Source organism: Archocentrus centrarchus, chromosome 21, assembly GCF_007364275.1.
Source record: "Archocentrus centrarchus isolate MPI-CPG fArcCen1 chromosome 21, fArcCen1, whole genome shotgun sequence".
NCBI lineage: Eukaryota > Metazoa > Chordata > Actinopteri > Cichliformes > Cichlidae > Archocentrus > Archocentrus centrarchus.
Window position 1 is genome coordinate 8,212,794 of NC_044366.1, and position 15,695 is coordinate 8,228,488.

The following is a 15,695-nucleotide window of genomic DNA, read 5'->3' on the forward strand; positions in this document are numbered from 1 at the left end:
TCCTGACAAAGCATCCATATGTGACAGTTATACTTCTAGTATAGTGAGGATTTTGTATTAGGTTTTGACTGGTTATAACACAAAATTATCATGCTAAATTCTTTATGTTTTTCATATGAATTGGCTGTTTCCCTTTTTCAGTTGACATTCTCGCACTATTCCTTAGATGAATTAAATTTAATTGCAGTCACAAAAATAATAGAATAATTTGGAGGCACAAATATATTGGGTACAAATTATTATTAAAAAGATTGAGATTGTACCATTTAGTCTAATCAAAAGCATTTTAATTTCATTTATTAGTAGCAGTTTTTTAAAGCTTGAACATGACTTTAGAGAACTACATTTTTAATGAGGTCTTATTTATCTAACTTATTTTTTACACTGGAATTTTTTTTTTTTTTTTTGGTCTGGTAGATTTGCTAATAGATATTTAGGAGCTCATTCAGCTTAGGATTTTACATTACTTTATTATTTGGTAACTAATAAATTAACTTGAAAATTGTAAGCTGCCTCAGCCTTGCATAAGTGTGCACATATGAATGTGTGCTCTTGGGATTGTGTCTCTGTGATTCATCCATCTCTTTGCCACTGAATAGGCTCTGAAACTTCAGGTTAGTGCTCACAAAGTTCTTTGTAAGCAATATCTGCAGAGAAAAGCAAAGATCAGCAATTAGAAAACAGGCTTGGTGTCAGGTTATTGTAAGAGATGTTGCTAAGAAGATTGAATTCTCGGAAAAAAAAAAATTTTTTCTCAATTATTCAAAACCGTTGTCTCTCTTGGCGTCTGCTACCTCCCCTCCACCTGCACCACACTCAGGTGCATGCTCCTTTCTCTTTTGCCAATTCTGTTTTCTCTCTTTGTTTAATCTTCCTCTTTTTTTGCCCTCCTCCTGTGCTGCTCCCTCAGACCTCGTGCACTTGTACCAGTATAGTGTTTAACACAATGACCCTGATCATTTGTTGGTCATTTATATTTCAGTTATGAGGAAAAAACAAAATATTGCCTACTGTCAAAACACAAAATACTAATAGCTACATGTATATCTTAAAGCATGCAAACAGAAGCACTGTTACAGGAGTATATTTTTAGTCTCTGTAATGCATGTTGAAGGATGGTGCTATGGCAGCTTTATACTGTAATTTATTTTGGGTGCTTGCTGTCACTGTACAGTTAGCAACATGTCTAGCAATAGTGCAGCTTTTGTTTTTGTTTTTTTAAAGGAAGTGTTATATAAAGTTGTGTCTCAGGATAATTTTCCTTTAAGAATTGTGAGTAAAGTTGACATCCACGAAGTAACTTTAATTCAGGGAAGGTAATTGTAGTCAGGCAGGAAAACGAAAAATCAAATGCAAGAGGAACTTTCCTCCAGATGCAGGCTGCCTGATATCTCTTAGCACTGTGAGGTAAAATCAGCTTGACTTGTTATGTAGAGAAATTTTTAGCTCAAGGCTAAGCGATTTTCTTTTTTTTTTTTTTTTTTTTTTAATAAAAACATTGTTCCCATGTTTTTTTATATTCTGTTCTTGTTATCTCTTGCTTGGTCTGCATAAGCAATATTTGCTACAAGGTTTAAAATTTTTTGCTATAAAACTCGCTACGTCGTGTTATAGGTTAGAAACGGAGTGAAATGCATTGCTCAGAATGTAGCAGACTGTGCATTATCCCTTTACTGCCAAATGTGTTGGAATATTAGGGGAAAATACTGTGGCTTAAAGATCATATGATAATGTTAGCGAATCCTGTATTCATTTGAATTTTATTATCAAAGTTTGGGTGACATTTCACCCAGTGAATCACAGCCTCAGGGGCCCACTATTTCAAAGCTGACTCTCTGTGGGGCCTAGACAACTAGGATTTTTTTGTATTTTTAAAATGTTTTAGTAGCTTACACTGCAGAATTCATCCTCATACTTCTGTCAGTAGTCGCATCATCAGTAAACACTAGTGACCTGGTTCTACTGGCAGACACACACATGCCCATGCCATAACATCGCCTCCTCCATGTTTGACAGATGATGTGATTTGCTTCAGATCATGAGCTGTTTCTCTTCTCCTCCATACGTTTCTCTTCATCTGGTACAAAGTTGATCTTGGCTCCATCTGTTCAAAGAATCTTTCTTTTCTTTTTTTCGTTCCAGAACTGTGGAGGCTATTTTAGGTGGTGTTTCTTATGTTCTTATGTTGTTTTTTACAAATGGCCTTCTTGTTCTTGAGTATCACCAGTGGTTCGCACCTTGCTGTAAACCCTCTGTAATTACATTTTTGAAGGTGTCTGTAGACTCTGATAATGCCTACCTCCTTGAGACTGTCCTTGACTTGGCTAGAAGTCGTGAAGGCTGCTCTTAATTTTTTCTTTTTTTGCATTTTTTGATGGGTTTATTAGTTTATTAATGGCCTCATTCACTTGTATTGATATCTCTTTGGCCCTCATATTGAGACTTCCAGTGGGGAAAAAAAAAAAAAACCAAATGCAAGTTCAACATAATCAACTCCACAGCTCGTTTAATTTGTCATAATAATAATAAGGGAACTGGCCTCACTGACCATTAAACTGTTTGTCAGTGAATTGCCCAATCATTGGCAAACAGGGGACTCTGTGCAAAAACAGCTCTAATTCCTAAACAGTTAATGTTATACTTTTGTTAAACTTCTGGAATTAAATCAGAAGGTTTGCACTTTAATCACATCTTGATTGTTTGATTTAAAAGCCATTTGCTATGACTGGTTGGGGGCTGAAGAGAAAGAGGGGAGGAAGGAATAACACAGAGAGACCAATGACAAAACACAAACTATGGGAGAGAGAAGATAAAAGTTAATGCTAGCAATGTGGCTGCATACAGCTTTTGAAAATATTACTTTGACATATTTAAACTTGTTAGATGGTTTGATAAAGAGTTCTTGTTGGCTTTTTAGTCACAAAAAGCCAAATTCATTTGGCTCAGCCACGGTGAGGAAGCATTTTGGTGCACTGATATTAATAAGTATAGTCAGAATCCTGGTGTGGGAAAGGTTGTTATATTTTCCTAATACAGCTTTGTGATTCCTGTGAAAAGCAGATTATATGCTAATTTAAAGTCATTTAAGACACAAGGTCATTGTATTGCCCACCCCTATCTTTAATAATTGGTTTCATGTAATTTTATCCAGTAATATAAAACATGAAAAAAGTCCACCTTCAGAGAAAGTGTCTCTCTTCCAGTCACAAGTATAGATCTCAAGGTCATTATGCTTATTATGCTACATTACTACAAGTATTAATTCAAATGTATTAAACAAAAAATGTCGCTTTTCTTTCTTATATTTTTGGTACCAAAGTGCTTTTTAAATCATTTTTCGTTGAGTGACTCACTCAAATCATCTCATTCATATCACCCAAAGACCAAATATAACCAACACAAAATCATATTACGAACACATGAATGCAACTATCAAAAAACATAGCTTGGATTGGATTGGTTTCCCAGATCTAATTGAAGCGGGGCAGGTGGTAGACAGCACATTAGTTGAGCCTGTTTGTTGGAATGTCTGTAGTTTTGTTTCTCTTCCCATGAAACACTTTGTGCCGTGACCCCTCAGTCTCTGAGGAATGGGGACACCAGCAGCATGCCGGGGTGAACACATTCTCACATGTCACTGTTATCATTATTAGAAATGCAACGATGAAGGAAAACTGATGTACCAATCGCCTGGTCTTTGTGTTGCGTGGAAGGATAATTACGGTATTGTTATGCACTTGCAGAAATCTGCATACAGAATGTATGAACAGATCTGGAAGTGTGAATAAAGTTCGGGGGCAGTGAAAGGGCAGTCTTGGTAAAGCACATTTAAAAATTGATTATGCTTTTCTTGTTATTTGCATCTTGTATCAGTGGCCTTTTGCAGCAATCGTATCTTCAGATTTAGTCAACTTCAGAATTACAACAGTTGGCTTTTTGACCTTTTTTATGTCTTCTGTTTGGCTTGAATACTTTCTGCATTTTGATTTTTGGTTATTAAGCTGTTTGCCAGTGTTTGCTGGTGCCTGGTGGGACGTTATTAGACTGATAAACATGGAGAACAAAAGCGCCAGCTAACAGAACAGTGAGAGGTACTTTAGAGGAAACAACTGCATTTTTTTTTTCTTTTGTTTTTTGTTTTTGTTTTTATTTTTTTGTGGTGGTGTTGGTTGAGAAATGGCCGGAAAGGGGCTACAAAGCAGCACAGTCATCAGAAGTTCAGTTATGCACAGCTTGCGCACAGCTTTAGGCAATGTCAGACTGTCAGAACCAACATATTTTCAGCATTTTATATTTAGAGGACAAATGAATGTGAACAAATGACTTCCTTCTTATTCCGTTCTGTTTTCGTATTTATTTTTTGCTGTCATGTTTTTAGCTTTTAGATGTTCTCCGTCATTATATTGTGTTTGAAATGTGCTCAAAATATCTTTCGGTAAAGCGGTAATTATCTGTAAACACAATCATGCGCTGCAGGTATCACTTTCACACGTTGGATTCCCAACTGGAAAATCACAAATGCACTAATTCGTCAGGGTAGGGCGATACAATTAGGGGGTCAAATTGTTGATCCCAGTAAGGGTGGCATATATGTATTAAATAGGATACTTGGTGTAAAGAACAAAGCCGGCCAACCATGATCATGTGCTGGTTTTGTATCCCAAATTTGAACTGCTGTGAACATAAGCACTGTCAAGGCAGCAATCACCTCAGTGTCCTAAATAGGCAATAAGCAATATACATAATTATGCTAAATCATTTTAAAAAAATCACTTGGAAAATTTGGAGTTCAGTTCTAAGATTATTTGTTTTAGTGTTTATGAGAAGTCAAGTGTTTAGTCACAACAAATACTGAGTGTTCCAGTGTACTGGAGACAGTTATGAATTATTTATGACTCCTGACTGCAGCTGTTAGGAAAAAAGATGCACTCTGTCCTCTTCTTACTTATATTATTCTTTTGTTTTGGGTTTTGAAAAATGTTTATTACTTTTGTTATGTCTTGGTTTTGGTTCTTTCTTCCTTATTGTTGATGTTGAAGCTGTTTCTGTGCCACACAGTTTCTCTCCCTGTGTCCTTTCCCTTTTGAAATACAGAGGAGACTGTGCAGTCTAATTAAACCGTCCCCCTGTCATTGTTACATGGAATAGAACCGAGTGAGGTTTTGATGGCACCTTTTGCAAAGTCCTTATCTCAAATTGCTCAGTGTTTGGGTACACATGAGACCATAAAGGGTGTGGGGGTCATAATAGCAATTTTGAATGTGAATATAAAAAAAAAACATTTTAAATCTTGAAATAAAGCCCACCTGATGCTGAATATTTGGGGTCAATACTGATTTTAAGAAAACCGATATTTCTGAAGTCAGCTGACACACAAATAGACATACACTTTCCTTTCCAGTGCAGTTCTAACAAAATGATTGCTGGTTACATTGCTGGAGCAGGCCTAATCGTATTATACTGTAGTTGACTTACAGTATCTGAAAATCTGTTGAGCACTGGTTGGTAAAGTAGAGCGCATAGACGTGCACACACAGAGTAAGATCATTTCATGGTCAGTTACCAAGTGCTTTTCCTTCCTTTCAGTCTCTTTCACCTTAATTTCAGCAGGCTGTCAGGAGTGACAGTCCACCTTTGTGACCTCTGTTCTCGAATTTTTTTTTTTTCCTCCTCCTGTGATCCTTGATGGCACCGTAGCTATTTTATGCCTATCCTTTTCAAGTCATCTGGCCTTATAAGATGAGAGTAGAAATGTAAATGCCATGCAGCTAATTAAAGACCCCTTTAAACTGATCCTGTGTCTGAACAAGCCCGTAATGAGTTTTTAAGGCTACATGAGAATCTGAGGAAGTGTGTGGATTGCTGAATCAAAAACCATAGATCTCTCTGCATGTAGTTTAATTATATGTTCACAGTAGTTGGTTATTCCAAGACAGAAAGCTGAAATTAGTGATGTTTAACCTGCAGAATGTGGTCAAATGTAATTCAGATTCTCTGAGATTATTATCCCCTAGATTAAGATTGAAGTCCTTCAACTGGGCCACTCATTTGCTCCCCTGTCACAGATTGATTGGGTGCAGTGGCTTCTGGTTCTGTGTAAACCCTCACATCCACCTACACTGACACTGCAGGGGTCCTTTCACAGAGAACTCAGACCAAAAAAAAGAAAAAAAAAATGCCAGGTAAGAAATATGAACAGTTCTTAATTTATTCTTGAAGTGTGACCTCATCCAGCAGTATACTGCAGTGAGACAGTCAGATACAGTCTACATAATCTGCAAAAATCTTTAAAAAATTGGGTGAGAAACAATGAAAACACTCATTGAATAATTAGGTGAATAACAGCTAATCATGCTCTTTATCTATACAAGCCTGATTTGTGTCTAGATGGCAAAGGAAACTGATTGTAATGTACTTAAACTAGGCAAGCTTTAACATGTCTGAGCACATTTAACCTCTATGTAACAGCTGTAGCTATATCCATCAAGCATAACCAAAACAGTCACTGCATTAAGTAATGATATATTCAAAAAAGGTGAGTGGAAAAAAATGAGCACAATTAAGGCACAGAGTACTTAGATTAGAGCTCTTTTCTTTAACTCCAAAACTCAGATTCTGTGGTCAGAGAGGGGAAGGGGTTCTGCTTGAAGTGTGAGATAAAGACACATGGGGAAGAAGAGCAGTGGAGTGAAACATTGGGAGCAAAATACATGAACTAAAGCGATTGTGGACCTGGAATGTTAAGCGCAGTGTGAGTGCAGGCCAGAGGGGAGTGGGGGAATTCATGTTTTCCTGCAGTACAAAGCTACCATGGCTGGTATGAGTATGATCTAAGTGACTTGTAAGGGCATGAGTGAAATGAGCTTCAGTCATAAAAACTGCTCAGCTGGCTAGTTTTTCTATTAGGAGCAGTGACCACAGAGGCATCTGTATTTAGATTTACAGGAAAGATGCCAATAAATGTGGACCAACTCCTAAATTTTGATGACAGTGCCTAATTAATGTCAGAAATTGGTTCAACAGTGTACAGGTGACCACAACAACCAACGCTGAGGTAATCTGCTGGTATTGTTTAGTTTCCACTTCAAAGGAAAGAGGTCACAGCTAATCAATACAATGCTGTTCTGGGTGATCACCTTTGTCCTATGATGAAACCATTACCATCGCTGATAAGTGTGGTTCCTTCAACAATGATGGCTCTCCATCTATAGGGCATTAGGGGTCATTCAATGGTTTCACGATGATAATGACATAAGTAATTCCTTTATTAGTCCCACAATGGGGAAATTCAGTATGACGTGAATTGTATACTATAATCTTAATGTTTAGCAGATCACCCAGTTAATCACACATGGGAAATTTAGTGTCAAACAGCATTCAACACAATCATAAAAATGCCAAATAAAGGAAATATTTCTGGCCCGGGTCTTTCTGTTTAGAGTTTGCATGTTCTCCCCATATTTGCGTGTTTTCTATGGGTACTCTGGTTCCTCCCACAGTCCAAAGACATGCAGTTAGTGGGGTTAGGTTAATTGGTGATTCTAAATTGTCCGTAGGTGTGGATGTGTGTGTGAATAGTTGTCTGTCTGTGTTAGCCTTACGATAGGCTGGCAGCCTGTACAGGGTGTACCCTGCCACTCGCCCTATGACAGCTGGGATAGGCTCCAGCCCCACCGTGACCCTGGAAAGGATAAGCAGAAGAAAAGGGATGGATTTTTGGAAGAATGGTGTTCCATTGCCTCCAGTGGCTTCAACAGACTTGTAGAACCATTCAGACTGTTTAATGCAAACATTGTCTTGTTAAAGGGTGGATGAAAGAGCCTGAAAATGATATATCTCTGACGATATATTTTTTTGGGGGGGGTGTCAGCTTGCATTCAGTAGCATTTATTAGTGCAAACAAAATAAAGGGCATTTCCGTCTTCCTTTTCCAATGAGCTACAGTACAGTATTTTCTACCTGGTTGTTGTATCTTGGGTCTACCATTTTACCCGGCTGCTGAAATCCCTGTATTTCCACCATGTAGTTGTATCAGTATGTTCAATCCACTCTTTGCTTTTGCTGGCATATGGAGTGCAGTTAGCAAGTGCTCCAGTGGTGCTCGGCCTTTTGTTTACTTTTGGGTCGCACACCAGCTGCTAGCATCTTCTCTTCACATCCCTTCATATCCTGGTTGAACTTTACGGTGTCTTTGCCTCAAGTGGTGAAACAAACGTATTGTTTCCACCTTTAGTGGGAACAATTTTCCTGCACATTTTCCAAAGTACTTTGCAATCCTTCTAGTGTAGATTTTTGATATTCATCACCAGTACTTGATGATGAATGAATGCTATCTCTTCCCAGGAATCATGTATTCTTGTAGATGACTGAAAATATTTCTTTCCTTCCTTTCTCCAGATGAGGGTTACTACCAAAGTGGAAGGTTTCAATTTGAAATAGATGTCCCTGAAGCCTATAACATGGTGGTGAGTAGTCCAGTTTTTCTCTTGTGGGTTGGTTTGAAAAGCACATTTCTGTGCCCGCGGGTGTCTGTGTGTTAGCCTTCTCACCTCTTCCTTTTGTTTGTTCTTCTATTCATTTTTCCTACCAATGCTTTATTTTGATACTCTGCTGTTTTCTAGTAAATGTTTTATTCTTTTTCTCCTTTTGCTCCACATTTCCTCGCAGATTCACCATTTCATTCACCATATATGTCAATAGACATATATGTAGTGCTTTGTAATAGTTTCACAATTCCTTCTGCATAAATTGAAATCATAAAGTTATGTTTTTAAGTGAAGTTGCAGAAGCCTGACAGGGTAGAGAGGTGAATATTTAGTAGTGTGCCTTATCAGTGTATCTCCTGCAATAAAGTCAAAGTGGATTTACTACATAAATTTACTGCTACAGCAGAGTAACAAGAATGATAATCCTTCTAAGCTTTGCTAGTAGTTACAGAGAGCAATTACTTTACTGCTTTAGGTAGCTCTTGTTAAACACAATTCCCACCCAAAGAATCCTCAATTAAAATATGAAGCCAATCATCTATACTGATTTCATACCTGTAAATTTATATTGCAACAGTCCCTTATGAGTGACATTTTATTGCTTCTTTTCAACGCATGTAGGATTTGAGTTAGAGCTTGTTCTAATTGGTTTTCATCCATAAGCAAAAGCAAATACAATTTAGTTCTGCTGTTATATAAAAAGGAAAGTGCACAAAGAAACTAACAGTAATTTGTTTAGCAATGACTCAGAAACTCACCTCAAAACAGAAAATGTTGTTTGGATGGGATTTTAATTAATGCAGAGTTTCTGCCAGTTTTTCCAAGTTGCAAGTTTAACCCCTGCCGGGTTTAAGCATCTGAAAGTCTTTCAACATTGAAGACGTTATTTCAGCAGAAGCTGCAGCAGTTTACTGAAGTAGTTTACTGTTGCTGTTTAGATCCTAATGTTAGGACTGTAAAGACAAAGTGACTTAAAAGTGAGTTAAAAAATATGGCAAATTTTATTACTGGTTTGACTCCAGTAGTTAAGCATTTAAACATTATAAAATAGGCTAAATCCTTCATTACTGCATGCTAACAAGGTTAGCCATGAGTCTGTGCTCTCCAGCATGTAAATAGGACTTTCTTCTCATGGTAGAGCAAAATAAACTCATAGGTCTCCTGTCCTCAGATTTGGAAGAAACCCTGTAATGAAAAACCAATTAAACACTTATTTTTACACTGGAATTGATACACCCATTATTACACCCACATGCCTGTATGCCTATATGATAAATATGATAAACTAAATGATAAAATGTTGAACACAAAAAAATGCTTTTCAGTTTGATGTGTGTTTTTAACCTGAAATGAAGCTTTGCTTGGAGCTGTGGAGCTGTAACGAATAAATCACCAAGGAAAATAATTTCTATGAACAGTTAATCAGATTGACCTTACAACTCAAAATGTCAGCTGTTATGGAAATAACAAATGTGCTCATTCATTATCAGACTGACACTTAAAAAAAAAAAAAAAGTTCTTGCTAATCTTAGCTGATACTGACATTCACCTTGCTTTTGAGCTAGAAACTATTAATTATGGGTTTACAAGTAAAAAAAAAAACAACCTGCTAATTTCAAATAGCCATTAACTTAAAGTTGGTGAATCAGCTGATAAACTGTAACTCAAACACACTTGTAATTAATGGTAAATGAACAGGCATTTGCATTGTGCTTTTCTAGTCTGATTGACCTCTTAAACAGCATTTCACTACAAGCAAAGGATAAGATTTTCAAATTCGAGTAAGTGAATAACTGTTGGACTTTCTGAGCACCACCTGTCCCAGAAATGCCCCTCACTTTACTTTTTCTTGTTCCTGTTAAATGTAATGCAGCAGTACTTATTTATGTTTATGAGCCTCGTTCTGGTTTGAATATGCTGACTGCAAGTCTCCAAGTTTAATTGCAGGTTGTCACATGTAGGTGCTAAGTTTGTCCTCTGCAGAAATAACAGAGGATTCAAAATGTGATTGAAATCAGTGTAAGAGTTAACTTTATAATACAGAAAAGGCGAAGTTGAGAAATGAAAACCATATAATTTAATTTTCCACCAAATATCCTCTAAAAACACATCATGCAGTTTTTTGGTATCCAGTTTTGTAAAGAGCAGGACATCAGAATGATTCTACAAATGTGTGCAAGGATACAAAAAACAACCTTTAGTTCATAGACGTGTTTGGTATTGTGGTCATTGTCAGCTTAATGTTTTTATTGTTTGTCCATACTTGTAACACTCAGCATCTTGAAATACTAAAACATCATTATCACTTTAGTCAAGACATTGTAAGTCTCAGCAGCTTGCCAAATACTGAGTGAAGCGTACACAACCATGGCTCCAGAAAGGAGAAAAAAAGATTAGGGAAAGAATAGTGTTACAGTGAATGAGATAGTTTGCTGATCATAGAAAATAATGGTAGTCTTATTCCTAACACAGGTTTCAAAAAGAGGGAGACCCCAGCTAATGTGTTTTGGTTGAGTGTTTGTAAGGACGCTCTGAGCTACAGTTATGAGAGAGGCTATTTTAAGGTGATTGAGAAAAATTTGTAGGCTTTGTTACAAGAAAATGGAGGGGGAAAAAAGCATTAACCTGGCATATATGCTCTAGCCTTCTGTTCATAATACTGTAGAAGAATGTAGAATAGTGAATTGCAGTAAAGTGGCATTTGCATAAAGAAGCGATCAAAAGAAACCTTGACATTGTTCTTTATACTTTTCAATATCTCTGCCACCACTCCTGTGAAGCCAGAGGAAAACTGAAATTCAGATGAAATGTTATACTAATTTTACAGTAGCCTAGAAATAACAAAGAAAACTGAGAAGTTTAAAAACCCTGAAACATTGGGATTTGGGGCATCAAAGGCTCAGAAGTATCCTTGTTGTCCAGAAATAATGAATAGACCATCTGTGGACCATAGTTGGCTGAGTTTTGTGGGCTAAGCTTTTTGACTGTTGTTTATAGAACAATCTCATAAAAGCAGAAACTTATGGTTAAAATGTTTGAAGAGAAAATACTTGAAACATTTTAACCATATTAACATGATTCCTGTTTGTTTTCTAACTGGTTTTTATTTTTGATATTTTTGTGTTGGAGTCCTGTCAGTTGTTTAATAAAGTCTGATTAATGAAGTGCAGAAGATGGTTTGGAGGGTGTATACTGTCCTTAGGGAAGTTTGGAGAGCCATCAATGTATGTTTGACTGCTAATACACCTTTCTGTTAGTTTAATAATACATTTATTTACATTTTCTTGCTTTTAAATGAAAATGAATCAAGACTTGTCTTGTTTATAAAACATTACTTAATATTAAAATAATCATCTGTCTCTCCTACATTCCCTTCTTCTTTCCTTCCTTCCACCCTTCCTTCCTTCTGCATCTCTTATTTCTCTTCCTAATTTGTTGGTTTTCTTTGTGTGAAAACTTCCAGCCTCCTAAAGTGAGATGTCTGACCAGAATATGGCATCCTAATATCACGGAGAATGGAGAGATCTGTTTAAGGTAAATTATGTGTGATGTCCCCATTACGGCTTCTTATTTGCATAACTTTTGGAATATTTTATCTCATGTTGTCAGTTTCTGTTTTGGCCTAGAAATTGATGTAAAACAAGTTTTTAATCTTAATCTTTTGGGAACACCTCTGTTCCCAAAGATGGGCATAACAAAAACAATTTTGTAGTCTGTTCTAAGAAAGCAATGAAAAGCTGCCACAAAGTGTCTTTTATATAATGTACAAACATTTACAGTATTGCAAATTATTATAGTTGTACATTTCTTTTTTGTGCAGCTTATTGCGGGAGCACTCTATTGACGGCACAGGCTGGGCTCCCACTAGAACATTAAAGGTAAGTAATTTGAGTTTCTTCAATAGAGTTTTTTTTTTTCCCTTTATATTTTTTAACTGTAATTGTTACTCTGTAACTTATGATCATCAGAGTGTTTTATGTGTGGACTAGGGGTCAAGTCCAGGTACCTTTACAGAACATGTGGTTAAAAGCTAAGGGTCCAGTCCAGTTTGCCTGTACTTGCTAATGTTAGCAGTGACTGCCTCACAGTGATAGGCCCTATGACAAAAAAACAAACAAACATTTGGACTATTCTCAATGCATCATTTTATTTATGAGCTTCTCTTTCAGCTCATGATAACTGATAATCAACTGTCTGGAGTAAATTTTATCCAACACAGAACACACAACATGTGGTGCCATAGTCTGACAGGGTTGTTTTAAACATGGCTATCCCACAAGGCTAGGTCTTCTCTCATTTTGCTTTGTCCCTGCTATGAGTGATTTTTAAGGGCAGTCTGACACCCTGCAACATAGGCTATAATGTGCTCAAATCTTTAAGAAAATAAAGATAATTCTTGTGTAAATATAGATATCATAAAACTTGGTAGACAACCCTTATTCTGCAAAAGTTGGGATGCTGCGTAATAGACTGCAGTGATTTCCAAATCTCACAAACCCATATTTTATTCTCAGTGGAACATAGAAAACACATCAGATGTTTAAACTGAGAAAATGTATCATTTTAATGTAAAAATTAAATGGTCATTTTGAATTTGATGACACCAGCACATCTCAAAAATGTTGGAACAAAACCAAGTTCACCACTATGTAGCATCCCCACTTCTTTTAACAACAGTCTTTACATGTTTGGGAACTGAGGAGACCAGCTGCTGGACTTTTAGGAGAGGAATTCCCACTCTTGTCCAATTCTAGCTGCTTAACAGTCTTGAGGGTTATTTGTCATCTTTTTTTGTTTTGTGATACCCCAAATGTTTTGGTGAAAGTTCTTCTACTATGAAGCCCTGCTGTTGTAATAGATGCAGTTTGCAGTTTACCATTGTCCTGCTGAATATGAATGTGCCTGAGAATATTGTCTGGTTGGGAGCATAGTATATGTTACTCTAAAACCTGTATATAACTTTCAGCATTAATGGTGCCTTTCCAGGTGTGCAAGGTGTCCATTCCATAGACAATAATGCACTTCAATACCATCAGAGATGAAGGCTTGTAAAGTGAGCACTACTAATTAGTTGGATGGTGTCTTTACTCTTTAGTCCAGAGGATGCAGCATCCATGTTTTTGAAAAAGAATTTTAAATTTCAATTCATGTGACCACAGAATAGTTTTCTGCTTTACAGTTTTAAATGAACTTTGGCCCCAAAAAAGATGGCACCATTTCTGGATCACGTTCACATGACTTCTTCTTTGTATCATAAAGTTTTAACCTGCATTTGTGGATGGCACGGCAAACTTTATTCACAACAATGATTTCTGAAAGTGTTCCTGAGCACATGCAGTTATTTCCAAAAGAGAATCATACCTGTTTTTAAGGCAGTGCGGCCTCAGGGCCCCGGAGATCACAGGCATGCAATACTGATTTTCAGCCTTGTCACTTGCACACAGAGATTTCTCCAGATTCTCTGAGTCCTTTGATAATATTATGCAGTGTAAATGAGATATTCAAAGTCTTTGCAAATTTAAGTTGAGCAGCATTATTCTGTCACATTTTTTTCAGAATAGTGAACCTCTGTCCATTTTCACTTCTGAGAATCTGTACCTCTTTAAGATGGCCTTTTTATACCCATTTATCTTACTGACCTGTTGCCATTTAACCTGATTAATAGCAAGATGTTCCTCCAGTTGCTTTTTTTTTTTTTTAAAGTAACACTTACTTTTCCAGCCTTTTGTCACCCATCTCTACTTTGAGAGGTGTTGCTGCCATCACATTCAAAGCCAGCTAATATTTTTCATGAAATGGTAAAATGACTCATTTTAAACATTTTTTCTATGTTCTATTGTGAATAGGTTTTTGAGAGTTCCAAATGATTGTATTATGTTTTATTTACACTTTACAGTGTCCCAATTGTTTTGGAATTGGGGTTGTAAATGATTTAAAACCGAAAAGACATGAGCATGACACTCCTTGACACAAAGTTTTTTTTTTTTGGTTTTTGTTTTGTTTGTTTGTTTTTCACTTTCTTAAATGTACAAAGAAGCATAAGAAAATCCAGCTCAGAGCTGTGGCATTCTCTTAGGACACACACAAGTATTGCACTGTTGTATAAGGTAAGCTTCACATTAAAAAAAATCTTTTCAGCTGCATATAAAAGAGAGCCTTCACTTTTTATGCTTCACCCTTCACTCAATTTAGCACTTTTTTTTTTTTTTTTTGGAGTTCTTAGGAAATGGCTGCTGAAGTTTCAAGCAAGGACGTCCTTCTCTAGCTCCATTAAGATTTGACTAAGATCATGTTTGATAGAAACTACGGGCTAAAACCTAATGTAGTTGTAGGGTGGAGGTCTGCTTTCCATGTTAAATAAGACCCCTTTGCAGAGATTCAAGACTATATCAAAAATGCTCCCACTCACTCACTGCACTGGCATGCTCCTGTAATTATAGAAATATGCTAATATATGCATGTATGCATTTGAAGTACTGGGTGGGCTTTCCTCCTCCAGTGCAGGATTTCCAAGTTTAGAGGGTCATTCAGTAAATCCTCTTTGAATACCCTTGCATTTCCTGCAAAGGCTCTTCTCGGAAGTTACTGTCAGGATTTGTCTTATCCTCAGAGTTCCCTTCCTATTTTAGGTTTTATATATGTGTCAGTCCAGGCTAGCCTTATTCCCTTGCCCTATTTTTGGTGTTTTCTGCAGACATTGTTATTTATCCTCATGTTTCTCTGAAGAAGATACATTCTTTTCTTTTTGCACAATATGAAAAATAGATCAAAAATAATTTTTAATCAAAAAAAATCTTGCACATTAATCAATAATAAAATACATGCATATCTAAAAATTAATTTAGCTTTTTAAATTAATTAAAGCAGAAAGACAATGTAGCTCATTCAGTTTTTATCTTTTAATTTTATAAGAATTCATAGAAGAATGGTTGGGAAAGGTAGTCTTATAACCTACCTACCTAAAAACTTCATAGGACCACATGGTGTAATGACTTTAAACACATCTACTTTTAACATCTACAAATTGATTTCCTCTTTGAAAAAAAAAAAAAAACTAAATATCCCCACTGTTCTTTTTTCAGCTGCTTATGTAACTTGCATGGTGGTGATTTGTGAAAGGCATATATATAGCCCCATTTCAATCCAAGGGATGCTGTGTAAACACAGAAATCTCTCAGGATGCGGGTTTTTCAGTTGAGCTGATAACAA

The 15,695-nt window shown here is 36.5% G+C and overlaps 1 protein-coding gene across 3 annotated transcripts in view; it reads left to right on the forward strand.

Annotated features, from left to right (window-relative positions):
- The window catches only part of ube2f (ubiquitin-conjugating enzyme E2F (putative)), a 52,539-nt gene that overhangs the window by 11,902 nt on the left and 24,942 nt on the right, over positions 1 to 15,695 (forward strand). For all 3 annotated transcript variants that reach the window (XM_030758655.1, XM_030758657.1, XM_030758656.1), the window contains exons 5-7: positions 8,398 to 8,465; positions 11,950 to 12,020; positions 12,307 to 12,364. In XM_030758655.1, coding sequence (XP_030614515.1) covers positions 8,398 to 8,465; positions 11,950 to 12,020; positions 12,307 to 12,364 — 197 coding nt within the window. The remainder of the gene's footprint in view (positions 1 to 8,397; positions 8,466 to 11,949; positions 12,021 to 12,306; positions 12,365 to 15,695) is intronic.